This window comes from Eptatretus burgeri, chromosome 12 (genome assembly GCF_056783735.1).
Source record: "Eptatretus burgeri isolate ZD-2024b chromosome 12, Ebu_testis_v1, whole genome shotgun sequence".
Lineage (NCBI taxonomy): Eukaryota > Metazoa > Chordata > Myxini > Myxiniformes > Myxinidae > Eptatretus > Eptatretus burgeri.
Genome location: NC_140972.1, coordinates 39852798 through 39875297, shown reverse-complemented (window position 1 = coordinate 39875297; position 22500 = coordinate 39852798). Strand labels below are relative to the sequence as shown.

At 41.3% G+C, this 22500-nt stretch overlaps 1 protein-coding gene across 5 annotated transcripts in view; it reads right to left on the bottom strand.

Moving 5' to 3' along the window:
- THSD4 (thrombospondin type 1 domain containing 4) overlaps positions 1–22500 on the bottom strand; it is a 217897-nt gene that overhangs the window by 32015 nt on the left and 163382 nt on the right. For all 5 annotated transcript variants that reach the window (XM_085850245.1, XM_085850244.1, XM_085850248.1 and 2 more), the window contains one exon: positions 12029–12233. In XM_085850245.1, the coding sequence (XP_085706371.1) occupies positions 12029–12233 (205 nt within the window). The remainder of the gene's footprint in view (positions 1–12028; positions 12234–22500) is intronic.

Here is a 22500-nt window from a genome sequence, read left to right as displayed (position 1 = left end):
TCGTTTTCTGCACACATGATGTGTCAAAACTATGACAGTTTCTGTTTTAGCATCAGCGCTCCCAATGCACTTAGTGGTCAAATTTCTTCAATCACTTATTTGTTTGTTGTTCTTGCACTCCATGGAATTTTAAACTTTCGTTTCCAACAACAAATTTCAAAACTGTCAATTTTCTTCCTTTCTTTCTTCTTCGCTGTCCACGATTGACATCCGTACATTGTAACTGGAAATACTAGGAGCATTCACCAGACTCCTCTTGGTTTGTGTCGTCACATCTTTGTCCTTCCAGATCTTCATCAATCCTGACATTGCTGTTCTCCCCAACACTAACCATCTATGAGTTTCTCATCCACATTTTACACTCACTTCAATCTTAGAAACAAGGAAGATAAAACTTCCCACTACTTCCACGTGATTGTGTCCCAATCTGAACACTTTGATCATCTCAATCGACAAGATTTTAGTCTTCTTCACTCTCTGTAGCAGTTTTATCAAGCCCTCTTTATTTTCTGACAAAGGAGCAGTATCAATAATTCGGTTGTTGATACATCTTCCTCCAATCCTGACTCCAACCTCTATATTATCCAAGTTTGATTTCCTCATGATGTACTCACTGTACAGATTGATTAAGTAAGGGGAGAGAACACAACCCTGTCGAACTCCTTTTCAATTCCATATCATTCTGTCTTTCGATACTTTGTTCTTACTTTAGCTTCTTCGTTAGTGTACGTGCTTATTATCAGACATATCAAGTACTCTGACATCCCCATTTCTCTCAAAATAATGCACATCAATTCATGATCAACACAATAGAAACTAGAACGACACTCGGTAGAGTGCATGCCTCTGCAAGGTTGAAAAGTTTGCATTTTGTATCCCACCGATAGGTCCGATCTGAATCCGGACCTGAACCAAAATCTAATCGGCTTGTTCTTGTCACCGAACCAACTAATCCACCCAGCTTTGTAATAACTCGTCCACAACTTTTTGAAATATCATGCAATGTATCATTTTTGGTCCCGTTTCTCAATGATGAAGAATATCTTTGAAAAATTAAAAAAATTATGGGATCCAGATCCGGTTTGGGATCTTCCCCAAAATCTAATAATTTCGTTCTCGTCACATACCCAACCTGTTCAACAGATTTCATCTGAATCCGTCGACAACGTTTTGAGATATCCTGTTCACAGGCAAACAAACAGACAGACGTGGTGAAAACATAACCTCCACACACATTTCAGTAGCAGCAGTATTCCCCGCATTGGAAAGCTATGTATTATATAATGCGAAGTATGGTGTCTGCCCGTGCATTTGTATGTTCGCACGTTCGGCTGTTTCCCGTTTTCGGCAGCCACTTCTCACAATGCGATACTTTTTGCTTTTGAACTCGGCCTGGGAATTAAATTCTTCCACAGAAACCTGCTCTCTCTTATGCACAGATTCATCCCATCTTGTCTTCCATTATCGTACCCTTCTTACCTCCCATGCTACACTGACTGAGTCTTGCGGTGAGGCAGTTGCTCTGAAACAACTTGCCTTCTCTTCCTGGAAGGCAACTCCGACTGAAGACAATCTAAGTGCATTCCACAAAGCCCGCAACAAGTGTATGTCCACTTTCAGGAAAGCCAGAAAAAAAAGATTTGTCCAATCTCAAGAATGAACTTTCAAACTTTTTGCCCTTCACTAAAACATAGGTGTGCATTATTTAGTCTGTCTTTGGAGTATGCTCCCCATGCCTTCCCTCACTTCAAATGGAACCACAGCTGACCAAGCTCGTGAAAAGGCTGAATGCCTCAATTCTGTGTTTGCTTCCAAATGTTGTGTCCCTACTCCTCCCTGTCTGTACTCATCCTTCACAGTCATACCCAACTGGTTCTGAACAACACTGTACTGTCAACCCTCGACTCTGAATCTGATACCGCACTGGTCAGCATCAAGCTCATGTGTCATAAAAACCTGTTCTGCTGCTCTTGCACATCATCCTCTCTCTGCCCTTTTCACCCTACAATTTGCCCGAGGTCATCTTCCATCTGCTTGGAGATCAGGTATCATCGCTGCATTACACAAAAGGTGCAAAAACACACTGAGCAGCTTACTTCCAATCAACAGCAAGGTCCTGGAATCAATCATCGCAGTTGATATGAAAATCTTCCTTTTCTCAAACAGCATCATCTCAGATCACCAATTTGGATTCAGACCAGATCACTCTACTTTGGACATTCTGTTTCTACTCACCCAACAATGGATGGAGGCCCTCAATGTTGGACATGAGATCAGGGCTGTCTCTCTGGACATATCTCGTGCTTTTGATGCAATCTGGAGTCCCACCTTTCTCTCCAAACTCTCTGCCTATGGCATCCAAGGCCACCTCCACACATGGGGTTAATGTCTTTCTCTGCTCTCAAAAACAGAGCTGGAATCCTTTCATCTTCCCTCCATTTCAAAGCTGGCATGTCCCAAGAGAGTGTTCTGTGCCCAGTCCAATTCTTGATCTTCATCAGTGATCTCTCTGACTCTGGAAAATCCCCTTTATCTATTTGCTGATGACTCCACCCTCTGCCGTGATATCCCTCATCCTTCAGTCAGGCAGGCTGCAGCCTCTTTCCTCTCTTCAGACATTGACAAAATCACAAGATGGTCAATAGTTTGAATATGTTTTTCAATCCAGACAAATCTCGCACTCTCACTCTCTTTCCGAAAGGATCGGCTGGCAGCCCCCTCTTTCACCACCCATATACTTTCTTAACAATACCCTTGAGGATGTTCAGTCACTCATACTCATGGGTCTCTCTATCAGTCATTATTTTTCTTGGGCAAATCTTATTTCAAAGTTGACCTCCAAAGCCAGTTACTGATTGGGAATCCTCTGTCCTTCCTTGGCACACCTGAACTCCAATCCATCCACAAGGCCTTCAACCACAGCTTTATGGAGTACTGCAGCTCTCCCCTCTGGACTGGTTCCCCTGCCACAAACTCTGCTCTGCTTGACACCATGGAAACCAAGGACTTGAAGATCATTGGAATCTTCTGCTGTGAAGCCGAGTCGATGGTCCTTTCACTTTCCCATCACAGACGGGTCGGTGATCACTTCGTCTTCTGTCACCCCCTTTCTGGTCTTGCACCCTCTGCTCTTTCCGTGCTTTGGCCACCACAGGTTTCTGCAGGGTGCAGATGGTCCACCATTGACCCCCTTCTGGTAAAACTGCATAAATCCAGGATCACTGTTCACCTCTACCCATTTGTGGTTCTTTTTTTTCTCCTATGGAACCAACTTCCCATTCTCTTTAATCTCATTTTCCCTCCCATTCTTTAGGACAGCTGTCCACCACCATCTTAAATCATCTCCAATCCAAAACTATGATCTTTTCTACCCTCGTTAACCCCTCCCTAGAAGCCCTCCTCCTTCCAAATTTCAAGTTTTTCTTTTCAGTTTTTTTTCATCATTTTGCAGTTTCCTTCTGTATCCATCCCATCTACCGCATGCATCCTTTCCTGCACCCTATTCCTCTCCACACACCCATCGTTTGTCCAAGTCTCCTTGATCTATTTTGCCCTTCTTTTTGCCCCCCACCCACCCCAATCCTCTCTCTCTCTCTCTCTCTCTCTCTCTCTCTCTCTCTCTCTCTCTCTCTCTCTCTCTCTCTCTCTCTCTCTCTCTCTCTCTCTCTCTCTCTCTCTCTCTCTCTCTCTCTCTCTCTCTCTCCTATTCCTTTTGTCCTGTTGCATCTTGATCTGTTCAGTGTTCTAGCTCCTCCACAAGCATGTACAATTTATATACAATTTTTTTTTTTAATGTCAAAGTTTATCAACAAAGTTACCAGGTCTATCCTCAGCCTGCGATATCATACCTCTGGAATCGTTCTGTATCACATATTTTAGTTAAATTTACTAGTTAATCACATTAAAAAGGAAGATGGAAACTTTTTTTGTATATTGTTCCAAGTAATTACATTGAATGACTGCATAAACAGAAACACGAGCAATGAAAACTTTTTTGAAAAATGTAACTTAAAAAAAAAACGAAAAATGAAAACAAACCACATGTAGTAAGTATCCTGTGACGCGGACTGGTTATGTCACCTAAAGGATGTGTGTGACGAGCACACGCAAATAAACAGTTGGGAAATGGCGTCTTTCCCATTCATCCATGTCTGAGTCTCCCTGCTTCGATGTCGGAATATTTCAGCATGATATCACTTGTCCAGTACACAACACTACACACTTTATCGCTTTCATTATTTGATAAACTTTAAAAAACATACCACACATTTATTACCTCCTCATAGTCCGACAGGTCGGCATTTTGATTTTGATGGTAGCAGTCATACCAAATACTGAAAATTTTAAAATGCTGCTTCCTTGCTTGATGCTGAGCATTTAGGGGATATCCAATGGGCCAACCCACAGGGCTGGCATCCCATAGGGTGAGGTTGTGGTGGGGGGGGAGGGAGTGGAGGGGACATTTATCCTGAATTGCACCGCTGACTACGGAGAGAAAATTTGGGCCACGACATAGCATCACTGACACCCAGAGAACACAGTGAAGTTACTTCCCCCATGGTCAATGGTTGTGTTCATTGAGTGATATAAGTCCAGTGGTGTGTGTGTGTGTGTGTGTGTGTGTGTGTGTGTGTGTGTGTGTGTGTGTGTGTGTGTGTGTGTGTGTGTGTGTGTGTGTGTGTGTGTGTGTGTGTGTGTGTGTGCGTGTGTGTAACAGCTCTTCCATGAGCCTTGACTATGTCGAAAAGCAGACAAGCTATGAGGTTCAAACTATTATTTTGCATGTTGACATACAGAACAGTCCAAAGCTAATGATTTAAACATACAATGACACATTCATGCAAATAAATGTAGAAATGCACACTCGTGATGGCTGAACCCACAAATTAAATAAAACCAGTGAATACTCTGAAAGCAAAAGTTGTGAGCACACCACCAAAGTGGCTCAACCAACAGAATGTAAAATCGTAATACAGTACATGTTCATTTCCACACAGGTAAAACACAAAATATCTATTATAATTGAAAAAAAAAATCTCACTTTAGTTAAAAGGGGCAATTTAAACAAACTCCACTTTGAATAGTTTGAGGTTCCAGTGGATAAAAATACCTTAGGACCCATAAATGTCCTAAAAACTGCACCTTCCTTAAAGCTCTAAAAACGGGTAGAACCGCTCTCGTCATTTTTATTGGGCATTCTTGAGATCGGTGACATGTCGAGCCAACTCGAAACTCTGAGCTGTTTAACAAGGCACAGAAGGGCCGTTCTTTGAAAGCATCCAGTGTGGGCTGAAATCTGCCCATTTGGGCAGCAAATCAAACTCTCGAAAGTATTTGATTTCGATTTTTTTTTTCCTTGATCACCCCAAGCCTTCAACGATTTAGAAAATGCGAGTAATGCAGGATAATGTTCTCACTGTAAGGAAGCTCAAAATTGCTTACATTGGTCACAAAACCATTGGTTTTCTTCCTTCTGGAATATGCCCAAATTACCAAGGCTTGTGTGCCTTCGAATCATCGTAATTCCTCACAACTGACTATTCGAACTCGCCAAGTGTCGTATTCCAGTGTAAAGCAGAGGCCTGAAAATTCCAGGAGAAATGCCATTCCAATATTCCATTGTAACACTTGCAATAAGTCCATGAAAGTAGCTTAAAAATGGAGCTGCTTTGGGATGAGGAAAATGTAGGTGAAGGAGAAACCTCCACGGAAGAGAACCCTGCACCACGATTTTCAGCAAAGTGATGGATGAAGGATCAGAGCAAAGCCAGAGGTTAAACGGTTACAATTAGCCTTCAAACGCCTAGGACTCTGAGGACCACATGTGTTTTTAAAAAAAACTTATCACCAAAGTCTTGGAAGGTCCATAATGTGAGTTTTATGTGCTCTGCGGTCTGCCCTCGTCCCACAACCGCTCGGGTGTTTCAAATTAGCGGTTTCTCACATGCTATATGCGTTTTACCTTTTGCACAAAGTGAGACCAAACTGTTTCCTGCACTCATCGTTCATGGCTCAAAGAAATATGTAATGGGAATTCATGGTACCTTGATTACTGTTGCGCAAGGATATGTTTTCCATCACCCATTATGTTAAAATCAGCAAGCCGTAAAAAAAATACCCAAAGTTTGGCTGCTTAAGTGCCATAGGAATCCCACTCAGTCATGACTGATAGTCGGTGACTCAAGCAGTTAACATCATAATCATCCAGGGTCATTTGCGCCATGGTTTTCAATTAGGACTCAGTAGTTTGGTGGCATATTGCATTAATTTGGATAACTTCTCTTTTTACAAAATGCACTCTGAAAGGTTGTTGGTTAAACTCTTCAGGCACAACTCATGTCTTATGGTTTATTGGCACATTTCATGCAGTGCTTCATAGAATTTGGGGTAAACTTGGAAGCAATGTTGCATTACAACAAGAGGTTGATGGACCTAACCAATATTGACATCACGCAGTGTTTATGTTGGTAAAAAAAAAAAAAATCGGAATACAGACTTACATTCCTGGGAAAAATGATGGCATTCTATGAACGTGTTAATCCCATGAGGATAAATGTCACCTGTTACAAACACACGATGATGACGTTTGATAAACTTATCATTATTCTCCTAAGAACTTGGAAATTGATGGGATTGACTTTCAGGGACAACAATTTAATTTGGAACCATCTTCGCAGATCACCTGGCTGCTTGTCGGCAATCATGATGCTACCTCTACTTTAAAAATAGCAGATGTTGGACTTGTTTTAACCCGAACTGCATTGGGAGATTTTGAGGTCTCCATGACTGGAGGGGAAAGGGGGCTACTTCGGTCCTCCCCCCCCCCTTTATATCTCAGCAATAGATTGTCAGATGAACTTCAAAATTTCCATGCGCATAGATTATCATGCAATGAGCATGATGGTGTAATTAATATTTCTCATTATTTCCTCATTAATTATGTGAAATGTTATTTTTATGCATTTTTTTCAGAGATCTACAATTATGTTCGTTGCATACGTGAGATAACCTAAAATACTGAGAAGAAATTATTGGACAATTATTTTATATCAACAATGCCCAACTGCGTGCAACACTTACCTACCTGTCTGTGTCCTACATACACACATGTAATAATTGCAGTTTTAGTAGGACATGTGACACCTGAACGGTAAGTCCGATTTGGACAATATAGTATTTGGTATCAAAACATGCACAAGACGGAGAAAAAAATTCATGAAAAGAGAATTCAAAAAAAAAATCGCGAAAATGTTGAGTGGGCACAATGCAGTTCCCTTCATGTACAGCCATTTTGGCTGCTGGTTGCATCATTGGTTAGGGGCACAGCTATGCCACTGATGCAGTGCCCCTATTACCAGTACACTGGTGCTCATTTCACCAATCTCAGAAGGATAACAGGTTGAGTCAACCCCCTGGTGTTAATTCTGCAGCCAACAGGGCTCACACTCAGGACCCTAGGATCCCAAGCCACCACCCTAACCGCTCAGCTAACCCCAGGATTACAATGCAGTTTAGGGTTAAATCAACTGATCCTGGCTCTATCCAAAAATTTATTGCAGTAAATAGAGTATGTGATCACATAAATATGTCAGGGTTCGTTAGTTTGCATCAACTGGAAACCATTGAAAACCAACAACACTCAGTTAATTGAAATACTCCACAACATATATTTTTTTTACCCCACATTGAAGGAATTGATCACATTTATAAAACTTTGGGATTAAAATTAAGGAAAGTATATTGTGTAAGTAAATTCAGTTTCATGCATGTGGTGATAACAGGTGATAGTGTTTAACTACTATCATAGAAATCCTTTGGTTGGTTACATGGCTATGCCCTCCAATGATACCGTATGGTCTCCAGATGGAGAAGGAAGATAATACGAGTTCTCTTTTAAGGAACTTCGATGTTGGAGGAGGGCATTAGGCCCATCAAAGCCTGCACTATGATTGTCACAATATGGTTGTTTGTTGGTGCTCTATCCTTTTTAAATGCTGAGCATCAAGGAAGGAAGCAGCACATACCATCTTCAAAGAGCAGGTTTTGGGTCGCTGATGACTTCGCGTGATTCGAAGGTTGTAATCACATTAATAATCGTTGGGCAATTATTTTCTTAGATTTGAAACTCAAAATATGCTAAAATTAACTTTTAAGTCAAAACTTTTGTCAGTGATCGAAAAACAGACGGGAATTTACCGAAGATTCTATGACGTCACGTTCTCCGAAAACTTCGTGAACATTCGGTAACAGCATGTGAACAATGGCAAGATGCGAATCAAAGAGTGATTTCAGTGGCGATGAAATTGAGTGTTTTCATTCTGATATTGCCGAGGACGAGTCGGAGGATGATGGGAATTTATACGATGGAGTTTCTGGCCCTGAGCCATATAAATTTGAGCCACTTACAAGTGCCAGAAAACGGCATATTTTGTGTACAAGTGGCAGGACTGACTGCCCGGCACTTCACACCGACAGACTCCACCAGACAGATTGGTTTGTAGGTTTTCATTTTCTTGTTCAATGCATAAAATAATGTAAAGTTTGATTAGTCTGTGACTTGACATAATCATTTTTAACCCTCTAGTCACTCAAGAGTCAGAAATAGAATGAATCAAGAATGGACCCAAATTTATTATACACCAAAGCCTTGGCGTTGAAGTCTTTCTAACAGCTGAGCTTGACCCCATCGAAAGTGAACAGTTATAACAAACCCCAACTTTCAAGAGACTGTTGTGGCATATAAATACGCAAACATGTTTAGCCTCATTGGGAAATATTCTACCAAATTTAGAAAAAAAGTGGAAAATGGATCAATTTTTTACAATTGAAATGAAATAGCCCAATTTGCTGATGCTGTTAAAAAAGTAATTTAATCAACAATAAGTTGATTTGTTGAGAAATTTTTTCATGCTTGTGTTTTTCAGAAAGTTTATTTATGTTTTTCCATGTACTCTTTAAGAATACATTTCAAGGTTTTTCTCACTTAAACTCAACAACTGATTCTATGACAGAGCAGTATCTGGAGAACTTGTCAACCAACAACTCATATTCACAGAGTGGTGATCAGATGTGTTTTATGCCTTCGTAATCCTCGGCTGTGAAATGGTCACCACAAATGACAAGTCGAACCAAAGGGTCCTCTTTACCCGTTTTCTTTGGGGGAAAATTCGCCCGTTTTGTTTGTACAAATCTTATCCACTGCCGGCGAGTGTTTGATTCCTTCGGGAATTAGTGGGAGCGATTACCCGTTTTCCAGCCATTTTCGCAAAACATGACACACGTACGAGGCATGATGTACAAATATCCAAATAACTTTGTTCTACAATAATTCAAAATAAAAACGATAATATAGACAGTTGCAAGCTCAAAAAAGCGAAAGAACGGCCCGCTCAACTGGACACTTATTCAATGAGCGAGTGAGCGTCCGCTTTGTTTTGGAGAACGTGACGTCACCATCCATATATGGCATGTGGCTGGTTTTTTCAACAGCCTCGAGAAATAACAACTACAGAGTTAAATTTCATTAATTCTCCCAATAGTTAGGCAACTACAATAGTTTGCATCAAACTATTTAATGCACATTATAATGCATATCATATTGATAAATTTTCAGAACATGTTTGGTAACCCGCAACCTGCTCTTTAAAGTCTTTGCTGTGATTGAGCAAGGTGTGAGGCAGGTAATAGCCCAAGGGGGAGAGCAGAACATGAACAAGCTGAGAATGAATGCCTTAGCAGGAGACAATAGCTCAAATATGCAAAGGAAAGACTTAGCAAGGAAAGATTGGAAAGTTGTCCTGCTCTTCAGGTAGAGAATTACACTGATGAGTTCATCATCACATAAAGGGGACAACGTTGATGGGAATCTGACTCAAACAAGATAACAACAACGTTGAGTAATATGTCGATGTAATGTTGTGACGACATCGGTTGAAATGATTTTGAAACATGAATAATGTTAACTGCACGTTCAATATACTGGAGCAAATATCTGTTCAAAATCATACAGTTTATGGTGCCTACTGGGAAAAAGAGAGGTTGTTCAGCAACTGTTTCAGTTCAGAACGGTTGATCCAATTGTGGCTGGCCATTTGAGGGAAGTAACTATACTCTTGGTTTTGGAATTCTGCACGACCCTGTTGATCATGCACACCAGGTTTAAATGCTTTCTTAGACTTGTTTCTTTGAACTCTGAGCCATGCTGCAGTCTGCTTTGGTCCAGGCTCACCATTATTCCTTTGATCCTCTTTTCTACAATATGTGAAACCACTACTTTATTTTTTTACAGCGATTAAGGCTCATGCAAGAGTTGTGCTGGCAATGATGGCCTAGAGGCGTGCATACCTGCATTCAAGCTGTCTAGCCTGCGTTTGATTCCTGGTCCAGCAACAAATTGTCATATCCTGGTGATTCACAGGCAGGGTGATTCATCAATGTGTGTTGTCCCTTGGATGGGTGTTAAACAACCATCCTGTCTGCCAGTATTTGTTGGTAGATGCTAAAGATCCCATGGTGTCCTTTGCAAAGAGCCATTGCTGGCACCATGGCCAAATTTCTGATTCCTGCCTGAACTAGTCAAATGTCAGGCCTGGCCTGCTGGTTTGTGAAGATTCAAGCCAAGCTTCCCCTGGCTGACCCCACAATGTGGAATAATAGTGGCTGTTAAAGAAGAAGAAGAGCTGTCTCACACACACACACACACACACACACACACACACACACACACACACACACACACACACACACACACACACACACACACACACACTATACAAACACAAATTACACACCTACATGCAGACATAAACATCAGAAAATATAAGACTTCACTTGTTACACAGGACAAACAGTTGTTGACCTTGGGGGAAGTTATTTCCCAGAACACCATGGGTGCCAAGGATGCCATCTAGTGGTGTCTCCTTTCTCTCTGCAGGCAAAAGAGTGTTTTGAGGAGAAATCACCCTCTCTCATGGATTGCTAACTGACAGTGTTTATTCATGCTCTAAATGTTGAGCATCAAGCAAGGAAAAAGGACATCCATCCATCCATGCATCCATTGGGACCATACTCTCTGCAGAGTGTTGGTGCTGCCTCAGCAGTCTCCTTGGCTATTGGACACAATCCTGGACGGGTCGCCACTCCGACACAGGACGCCAGCAAGCTGGCACTCATTTTGTTAACCTCGGAAGGTTGACAGGCAGAGTCAACCCCACCTGGTATTAATTCAACAGCCGAGTGGGATTTGAACTCTGGATCCTAGGATCGCAAGCCCACCACCCCTCACCATAAAGCCAACACCAGACACAAACAGGACATACCATTTTTAAAGCACGTATTTGGTATGACTCGGCCAGCCCCCTGCCTATAGCCATGATTTGTTCTACACTGTCGAGATATGCACGTTTTTGTTTGTTCAAAGTTTAACTTTTTCTTCTTCTTGGCAGCTTGGCTACCGGGTAGCTATCATTTTGTTGGGGCACGACTATGCCGCCGATGCTGTGCCCCTATACCAGTACACTAGTACTCACTTCGCCGACCTCAGAAGGATGACAGGTTGAGTCAACCCCACCTGGTGTTAATTCAGCAGTCAACAGGGCTCGAACTCAAGACCCCAAGATCCAAAGCCAGCCACCCAAACCACCAAGCCAACGCCAGACTAAAGTCTACCTGTTCCCCAACATCCTCGACTAAGTTTGAACAAATCCAGTCACCTCCTTCAAATTATCCCACATTAGGCTGCACTGTTATATCTAAATATAAATGCTTAAGCCATTTTCTCCATCTGCCCACGTGAACTGGCTCGTGGATACCAGAAGTAAAAATCCAGGGCATTTTTCTTCTAACTGAAAGGTACATGTGGAACTTGAAGAAATGATGTGCGAGACACAATATCAGATCAAACCTTCTCAAGACACGATGATGGTGACTGCAGTTACTTCTGAATATTGAAACATTTATCAACTCACCCGATTGTCTCATTTTCTCCACAAGCTGGAGTAATCATGAAAGGGCTGGAAAACATGCTTACCAAGGTAGTTCCTGCTTTTAGTCATTTCTGTGATGTTGATCTTGGTTGCACCGCTGGGTATCTCCAGTATCTTGTGGTATCCCACAGAGGATGCTGAACGTTTGTAGATGCCCGAGATGACCTTGCAGGTAGTATCGTCTCCTCCGCATACGCCACACTTATCCAGCACCTTTCCAGAGCCCAGAAATCCATCACAGCCTAAGGCCTGCAATTGTACACACAAAAAACAGTAGGCTACATTTATTTATTCCATATTATGTAGCTGTATTTACAGAAGTGAGGCCCATGAAAGAGCAAGATAGAACTGACTGACAAAGGGACAAACACCAAGGGAATTAATGTACCAGAAAATAAGAGAAGGAGGAGGGGAGGAAACACTCAAACCAGCAAGTAAGATGGTTGGGTTAAAACAGATGAATGGTTGTGATATCAATGCAAGCAATGGCAAATTATGTAGGAAACAGCAATGGATTTGTTTCCATCTTGGCAGTGTGCTAAACTGAATGAGGAACTGAAGTTATGTTGTGTTGGTGGAAGTTGAGCTATATGTGAACACTGTTGTTGTTGTTGTTGTTGTTGTTGTTGTTGTTTTTGATTGCTCTTGTGAGATATGTGATGATATAGGAGGAGGGGTGTGTGTAAGATGTGAGAGAGATGCCATCTTGTGTGGATTTGATGCATAGATTATAAGACGAGCCCGTGCTTATAATTAATCACTGCTTCGTGTCAGCTTCGGTGATTTAACAGAAAGGGCTGACATTTCCATTCACTGACATACCATGTTACAAACAGGGATATAAAAGAAAAACAACAAGGAGAAACAGTAATAGGTAAACCATGACACGTTCGAATCCAGGCATTTACTCTTAAAGTAAACAAACGTAGAAAAGAGAAAAGGCCCAGCAAGAAGACACTTACATATTGGGTTGAAAGGACTTTAAGGATAAACAGATGAAACAACCTAATAGCTCTGTTGCAATTGAAATGATAATGAACATTTACAATATGAAAATTTCATTTCAAGAACAAAGCCGTGTTCATTGAGATGAAGTTCACTCAACACTTTGGTGAAGTATGATATGTGGATGTACAAACAAACAAACAAACAAACACATGCCTGGTGTTGGTTTAATGGTTAAGGTGGTGGGCTTGGGATCATAGGGTCCTGAGTTCAAATCCTGTTACCCATTGAATTAATACCAGGTGGGTTTGACTCAGCCTATCATCCTTCTGAGGTTGGCAAAATGAGTACCAGCTTGTTGGGATGATTGAGCCATTGGAGTGGTGACCCATCCAGGATTGTGCCCAATAGCCCAGAAGACTGCTTTGGCAGTACCGACACTGCACAGTGTATGGTCCCAATGGATGGATAACACACTTCCAATGTGGAGCAGAGCTTTTTCCTTTGTTGTCTTGCCATTCATCAATTTATGAAAAAGTGATAATATTTCATGTTGTACAGATTTTTTGACAAAGTCAAAAATTCTTTGCTGGATTTGTTTTGCCATTCTTCATCAGTGTGGTAAAACACCGGTTCGTCCAACACCTTTCTCTCATTGACCAAAACATGCACAGCTTTATAATCCTTCTACGATTGAAAGTGTCCTTGAAAAGATGCACCAGGTTAGATGTGACCATTATAAACTAAATCATGCTTTATACAAGTGACCTGAGTGAACTAATAATATATTACATTTTTATTGATTCCTGCAGGTAGAAAAACCCGTGATCATTTCTCCTGTCATTAACCCTCCCCAAGCCCTCCTCTTTCTGGGTTTCCAGGTTACAGGGTTCAGCTCCACTGCCCCCCCTACCCTCCTTTTCGTTATTTTGATTTAATGTTTTTTTCATTTTTGCTCCATTTCTGATTTTCCCCAGTTTCCCCTTCCACATCTGAAAATGAGAATTTGTTTCTGGTTAGCTTTGTTCCTCAAGGTTTCCGTTTACCCTGCTTGTGGTGGTTTTGCTCGACTGCCTCCCCCCCCCCCTCCACACCTCTTTCCATTGTGCTTTTCATTCTATTATGGCCAGTTTTCCCCAAGCAAAAAGTGCCCGTTACTAAAATTATTCTCTGCAGACTACTATAATTAGGACTGTAACGAACTATGGTTTTAAGTCTAGTTTTAAGGAGTTGTTCTCTGCAAACTACTGCAAGAACCCCGCACATGCAAAGCGAAAAGCGAGGTTAAGAAATTGGTTCATGTCCGTCCGTCCATCTGTCTACAGACGTCATCTGTCTACAGATGTTACTTAAATTGCATGTTATATTTGGAACGTGAATGTGGTGGTGTGGTGAGCTCTGTAAGATCTGTTCCTCTGTGGTGAGCTATGTGAGATATATTCCTCTGTGGTGAGCTACATGAACTATATTCATCTGTGGTAAGCTACGTGAGATATATTCCTCTGTGGTGAGCTATGTGAGCTATGTGCATCTGTGGTGAGCTACGTGAGCTATGTGCATCTTTGGTGAGCTATGTGCATCTGTGATGAGCTACGTGAGCTATGTTCATCTGTGTTGAGGTATATGAGATCTGTTCATCTGTGATGCCTTGACAGGGAGAGGAGATGAAAGGGTTCCGTTGAGAGCCACACATTGACTACGAAAGTGGAGGAAATCAGTTATCCAAGAGTGGAGTTGGCATTGGAATCCATAGGCAGACAGTTTGGAGAGTAAGGCAGGATGCCAGACTGTATCAAAGGCTCAAGATATGTGACTGATGATGGCCCAGAGAGAAGGCCCTGATCTCATGTCTGATATTGAGGGCCTCCACCATTGTTGGGAGAGTTGAAGCAGCATGTCCAAGATAAAGTGACCAGGACTGAATCCGAGTTGATGATCTGAGATGAGGCTGTTGGAAAAAATGAATGATTTTATGTTAAATATGTTGATGGATTCCATGGTTTTGCTGATGATTGGAAGTACAGCAAGGTAATTCGGCTGTAGTTAAGGGGATTCATTTTTGCACCTTTTTATGTAATGCTGTGATGTTGGCTCATTTCCAATTTCCCAGGTGGATATAGGAGACCAGTCCTGAAAGTGTTCAAAATAAACAAAAAAAAACACGAATACGCGAAGCACGAATGTAGAAGTAGGTCACAATCTTTGACTCGCAAACACGCGGGTTCCACAAATCACGAATCCACGAATTGTGGGGTCCCACAGTATATATCACAATATCACCACAAGTTATGGAAAGATGCGGACGAAACGTGGTGGACAGATTGGGAATGCGACAAGGAAGAATTGTTTCAATTTTGGTGAGATCCAAATGTGGATGTGGAACCGATAATTTTTTTAAGTGATTCTTCACCATTGTGAGATAGGGCCAAAAAATGATATATAGCACGATATCTCAAGAAGTTGCAGACGGATTTGTACGAAACTTAGTGGATACGTTGGGTGGGTGACACGGAAGAATTGATTCGATTTTGGTGAAGATCCGGATCTGACTCCTATAATTAAGAAAAATAGGTGGATGAGTTAGTTAGCTATTGAAGGCCAAGATGACAGGTACCCCAAAACTTTTTTTAACCTAAGTTGTTTTTTTTATAACTACGAATAAGTAAATAAAAGACTATATGGTTATATGATTCTGTAGTTATGAAGGTTATATAGTTCCATCATCAAACGTTCGAGATTAAAGGTATGCCTTTAAAATGTTTATGTCTTCACCCTGTGGTCATTTTTAAGCATATAATTTTGTACAAATTTGAATGGATGTCCATTTTTTCCTCGTGCCATCCTCCACGATTGCTCTCCATCAGGGGGTTGGAGTGTCCAAGGTAGTGTCCCAGAACTGTCATTTCTACCCTATTCACACCCCTGCTGTTTTTTTTTTCCACAAGCTCGATTGTTCACCTCCACAAGATATTTTTCCCCATGTCTCCTCTTTGCTGTATTCATTGCAAAACTATCAGCTTTTGAATATCTTAAGTTTTCAGGGCACCAGGAGCAAATTCACATTTTACTATCAAATTCGATTTTTCAAGTTCCTCCATGAACCGTATATTATATCTCTGTAGAAAAATAAATTGGACTGAGGCAGCATTGCAACTACTTGTAAGGAGAAAATATAATTTGCAAGACCTTTGATTTGGTTAAAAATAAAACAAAAATAATTACAGAAGTTCGAATGGAAGTCCCGTCTCCAGCCTGAGAATCAACACACAGTAATGGTGACCCATGGACTTTTGAATGGATACGTTCATGTCAGCTTACCTAATCTGCCTTGAAAAGCCTTGCAGCCTCTGGGAGGCATCGAGCCATGCTAATTGTGAAGCAACAACAGCCGAAATAGAAGTTTGCCTTCCGCTGATTCTCACTCAATACACAAGCTGCTTTAATGCAATGCTGACCTTGATGTCGGGACACATCATCATTCCATCCCTGCAGGTCTTTCTGGTGCAATTTTTATACGTGTTCAGTCCCAAAACTACTGTTTCCAGGAGTCATACTTTGGACAGTAGGACTACATCCCCTGAAAAGTAAAAGTGTGGTTTTCTTTTATAAACATATGTAAAGAGGTTCTATCATTATCTCTCTGGTTTGTGACAATTCCTGTATTTTAAACTGATGTTGTCTTGCTGATGAAGCCTTCAGGTGCAAACCTGTGTCCAAGACTGAAATTAAAAATTCTGGTTGCACACTTATCTTTAATGGTTGGTTAATGTTTTTTGTCAATCCTGAAAAGAGAACTCCCTTTTTTGAATAGCACTTTTCATGAGAACTGCAGATGTATAAAAAAAAAACAAATATACAGTACTTTGTTTCAAGAGCTATGTCCACAGCACAAGGTCAGGCCAGGTTCAACCTCCCCTTGACCCACATCCAACATCATCCATCACTTGTACCATGAGTGCAGCCACCCTTAGCTTCGCGTACTTGTCATTGCACGTCATAGCTCCTCGGGAGAAGTAACTTGTTAAGAGCTCTGCCCTAAACGGTAAGAATGTCAACGAGGTAACTTGACATTAAGACATTATCATCCTGAAATTTCGTTGAAATAAACAAACAAACATGCAATATGATTAAATTATTTCAACTATCATCTCCTGATTAGGGTAAAGACCACAATGATATGGGATAAATTGCTATCCTCCCATGAAATTGTTTTTACCACTATTCCTCCCACCCCCACCACCCCTCCACTTTCTTGTTTTTTATTTTATTTTGAAAACACCCAATGCAGTTTGAATGTGACAGCAGATGACATTTTGCTGTGCTCTTCCCACCTAATCGTCCCCAATCTTTTGTGTTCTGTCCAAGTCCACTTTTTACGGGCTTAACTGAAACCAGCCGCATTTAGACAGGAATGAATATGGGGTCTAACAGTCTTTTCCAATACCCCACTATTCCGCCCATCCCAACCCCATACCATTCTTTTCAACCCCACGCTGACTCCACGATCCCCTCCCAAACTGCACCCACAGCCTTTGTCAGATTACTCGTCTTTGCGAAGCTGCATACAAGCAAAGTGATTGTATGCCCACTTCAATCATCGAAGACACCCGTCACCTCGACTGCAAATGCCCCGATCAGACACGGGTGTCGCGGGGATTCTTTAAGTCAATCACTTTTTGAAAGCATTTTATAAAGGATAAATTCCCTACAAAAACCCCTCATGGGGAATTTCAGCATTCGGATGAGTTACCCAAGCGGAGACGTCCCTTTCTTTGATTAGTCACGTAAACTATATCAACAGAATGTCATTATGCCTAGTGTTGGCTTAATGGTTAGGGTGCTGGGCTTGTGATCGAAGGATCCTGAATTCAAATCCCCCTTCACTGTTGAATTAATACCAGGTGGGGTTGACTCTGCCTGTCATCCTTCTGAGGTCGGCAAAATGAGTGCCAGCATGCTGGTATCCTGTGTCGGAGTGGCGACCCGTCCAGGATTGTACCCAATAGCCAAGGAAACTGCTTAAGCAGCACCAACGCTCTGCACAGAGTATGTTCCTGATGGATGGAATGTCATTCCTTATTCACTGCATTATTTTAATCCATAGGTATCTCATGTAATTTCTGGCCTTAATTAAATGTCTCATGTAATTAACATGTTAAAACTGCTGGTAAAGTTTACTCTCATTCCTGTTGAAACATTCGTATCATTCATTCATGAATCGTATGTGACTTGTATTATATTCTCGTGAAGGATTTGTAAGAAAGTAGAATTTATGCATGAGGTGTGTAAGGAGTTTCAAAATGGTGGAATCTTTTGAATAGCGAATGTTATTTTTGGTTAAAAAGGACAAAAAAGGCCAACAGGTCAAGAGGGATTATAAATCGTTTTTATGAATTATGCTTGTACTGGCTGTTGACCCATGCTATGGGAGGGTATAAAATGCGAAACTGAAGTGGAGTGAAGTCTTTCCTGAAACTAAATAATTGTCTAAATTGATATGGCCGGAATTTTGGGGTCCAAAGTGGTTTGCCACCTAAATGTGCATGAGCTCTTTGACAACAATAACTATGTTTTATTACATACTTCGATGTACTAACATTGTAGTAGTGTATTTAATTGACATACTCACGTTGTAGTACATACTTAATAGACAAATGTAGTATGTACTTAAGAGATGTACTGACGGTGTATTACATATTAATAGTACTCATGTTGTCATCATGTCGTGCATACATAATAATTAATATAATAATTGCATAATAATTAATAGACAGTCACTTTCTAATTATATGCACTTAACATATGTACTCACATTCCAATAGTATACAACTTCATAGACGTACTCACATTGTAGTGCTCAGTTAATAAATGTACTGACATTTTAATAGTACATCTATAAGTGTGTGTGTGTGTGTGTGTGTGTGTGTGTGTGTGTGTGTGTGTGTGTGTGTGTGTGTGTGTGTGTGTGTGTGTGTGTGTGTGTGTGTGTGTCACTGTGTGTCACTGTGTGTCCTCCATAACTCCAAAACCATGAAACATAGCAACCCGAAACTTTAAGGGACACATGTGCTCATGAAGTTTAAATGCCATGATGCATTTATCGGGTTGAAAGGTCCATATTTTGTTATATTATTATGCCCGTCCGCAAACTCACCTCCTAGTTGGTGAGGCAGCAGATGTAATGTTCTCATTTGGCAGATGGACATTCTTGCTCACAGTTTATGCAGTTTCAGCTGTTATGGGATGCGAACTGTGCTTTACTGCTTTACCAGGCTAGGCGGTGTTAATAGTATTTAAGCTGACGAGGTTACATGGTCACAGGTAAACAATTGTGGTGGGCCATCATGATGAGCTCCAACTAGAGCAAAACCATGGTCGATGACTCCACAATCCTTTACTTGTGACCTAAGATGCTTGCTCTTTAAAATATGCAATAGTAAGCACTGCTGAAGCTGTCTGGGCAGGGGGCGAAGTGGCATGCATGTGCTCATGGTGTTATATATGCCATGATGCATTCGTCAGGTCAGAAGAGCCATACTTTGTTACATATATATTTACAACAAATAATTACAAGGAGTAGAAAATTATACATTGGGATTACCCAAAAGTCACTGATTATTAATGATGGGTATAAGGGCGATTTCTAATTTAATGATTGCGTGAATTGGCCTTATCCTGTCATAGGATGGCAAATGATAATATGAATATATATATATATATATATATATATATATATATATATATATATATATATATATATACTGTATATATAAATGACATGTACATCTGTACTTCTGTGCAGTGTGACCACTCCTCATTTTCATAAATGCCAAGGTGAGCCAATGAAAAAAGCCAAGAATTTACAAGGTTTCGGAAAAGCGATGATAATCGAAAACCTATACGCCAAGAAAACCTATAGAAAACCAAGACGCCAAGGTGAACAACGAATAGCCAAGATCTTGTGAAAAGAGCCAAGGAGTGGTCACACTGCTTCTGTGTTGGCAGGATATCTTAGATGTACTGTATGTGCACACACCTTTCAGCTGTTTAACTTGGGTTCAAATCTGACCCAGCTATAACCTTTCATCCTGGTCTTTCGCATGGAGGATGAGGCTTTAATGTGTGTGCCATCCTTCGGAAGGACATGCAGTCAGAGGACCCATCTGCCAGCACTTGCCGTTAGTGGACGTTAAATATCCCAGTGTCTTTGTTAAACAGTAGCCAAGGATCACCGGCACCCTGAACAAATTATGCATCCCTGCCACCTTCAGTCAAACTTCAGGCCTGGCCAGCAGGTCTGGTTCGTAAAAGACTTGGATCAACAATGTTCCCTGGGCAACCCCAGGAGAAAGGAACAATTGAGGCCGTTAAATAAATCACAGATGAATTTCTCGGTACATTTCAGTCAATCATTTGAAATACATAGCAATGTTTGCAAAACATGATTTATCAGTGTTGTTTTCAGCACATATTACATTGTTTTTACACCATATCCCATAAAATAATACGCATGAATCATCAACGTACTGATGTTTTGTTATATATTCGAGCACCTTGCAATTATCTTTAAATACTGTTCAAAGTACAGTATTACATAAAAAAAACAAAAAAACAAAGATTTCAAAGCTGCTATTGTGAGTACTTTAAAAATGTGTTTTACAAACATTTCGCTCGGGTGAAAAAAAGTCATCATGAAGCTTTGCACCATTGAGTCAAACAAATCTCCTGACTATGAAAAGGCCATGTTCTAGGAGACATAAGTCACCGCCTTACCTGCTCTTGGTTGTAGCTGTAATGGTTTTGGGTTGATGAACTGGTAAGCAGCTGCAGCATCAAGATGGCAAGCAAGGTGTCCATGTTTACAGGTACTCCCTGCCTTTAACAGTCGTCTGAACGAAAGCCACTGCCGAGACTGCTGTTCCCGAGGCCGACTCTCATTCCTGGCTGAGTGAACTCGGCTTTTGACTGTGCTGTTGAACACCCCCTCCCACAGGCCTTCCTGCTCCCTGTTCCCCCCCCCTCCCCCACCCTTTCTCTTTCTTTTCCAACCCTCTCCTCTCCTGCCGTCTTCTGCAGCCCCAGTTGCCTCTGTGTAAAGATTTTGTGCAGAATATTCCCCAAAACACCAAGTCCTTGAATTTGAACCAGACGACACTTGACTCTTTCCTGTCCCAGCACACCTCAAAGCTGCCCCCACCACCTTTACCCACTTCAAACTCTTCATTGAGTAATGCCAGTACAGACTGTTCAATGTTTCCCTTGTAACTTTCCAATTAGGCTCTGCCAAATCCGACCACAGATGGCAGGTGTGTTTGACACTTTACACGACTTTGTAACGAACAAACAGTCAGGAAATTTGCAGAAATTATTCCTTAAAGGAAGATTCTCATTTGTTTGGATTACAATAGGCTATTAATGTTTGCCTTAGCACAACACAAACCATGAGACATGTTCAAATTTAAGGGAAGAAAGTTTGTGTCGCTTCGGGAATTATTTTGGAGACTGACTCACTGCTCCTTACATCAGCTTGCATGGCTACTGTAAGTTACCTTTAAGGTTAGCCACACCAAAGCTGTGGGTTTGATTTGGTTTCATAGTAAAAAAAAACCCCCAAAAAACCCCCAAAAAACCTCATCAATTCTTCCTGCATTTTTTTTTCTTGTTTATTAACTAAGTGGATAAAGTGTTTTCCCCAAATTTGTTTTGTATTACCATCGTTCCCTTTACGATGACCATGACGAGCGTGATTGTGCGAAAGGCTCGTTTTGACCGTGGAAGAGTAACAGGCATGCAAAGGGGAGAGCGGGGCCATGCACCCGGGCAACAAAGCAGGGGGCATGCAGTAGAGAGTCCCGCTCTTCAGTGGGACAAAAGCATGACTTATTGCCCCGTCACTCGCTCTGCAAACTGAAGCCATGATTCTGCGCAGTTCAATGGTAAAAATAATGTTTCACGCCAAGGCCGTAAAAGTGAGCTGCTTATTCTCCCGATGCTTCGTGCTATTTAGCCATTGGGTTGAGATGTAAGAAGGGCTTGTGGCCAAGACTGCGCTGGTAACAAAAGAACATTTTCACAAGTCGTGAATTAAACTACGGAAAAGTTTCACAAGCATTCACATCTATGGACGTGAAACTATTTTTCTTTCAATGAATTATAGGCTGCTAGTGTTCCTGTTGTTCCGCCTTGTCATTGGTACCTTCTGTTTCCTGTTTAAATGCTACATGATATAGTGCACGTAATTCAGCAATGAAGTGGTAACTGCACAAAATATAACTTTGTGCATTTCTTCTTCTTGTGGATGCCGCATATCCGACTGTGAATCAATTACGAAGTTGACCCGCTAGATACCTTGTGACGATGCCACTGATATTGTGCCACCATGTAAGTTACTGCGGGAGTTTGGAATTTGGTCAGGCGAAAATTCACTCGCCCTTCAACGAAGAACACAACGGTGGGGGTATTTAACATCCACCAACTCGTGCCAGCAGATGGGACACCCGGCTGAACCCCATCGGTGGATGGTGAACTTTGTGACGTAATTGCCCTGTCTGTGAAGCACCGATCCAAAAGT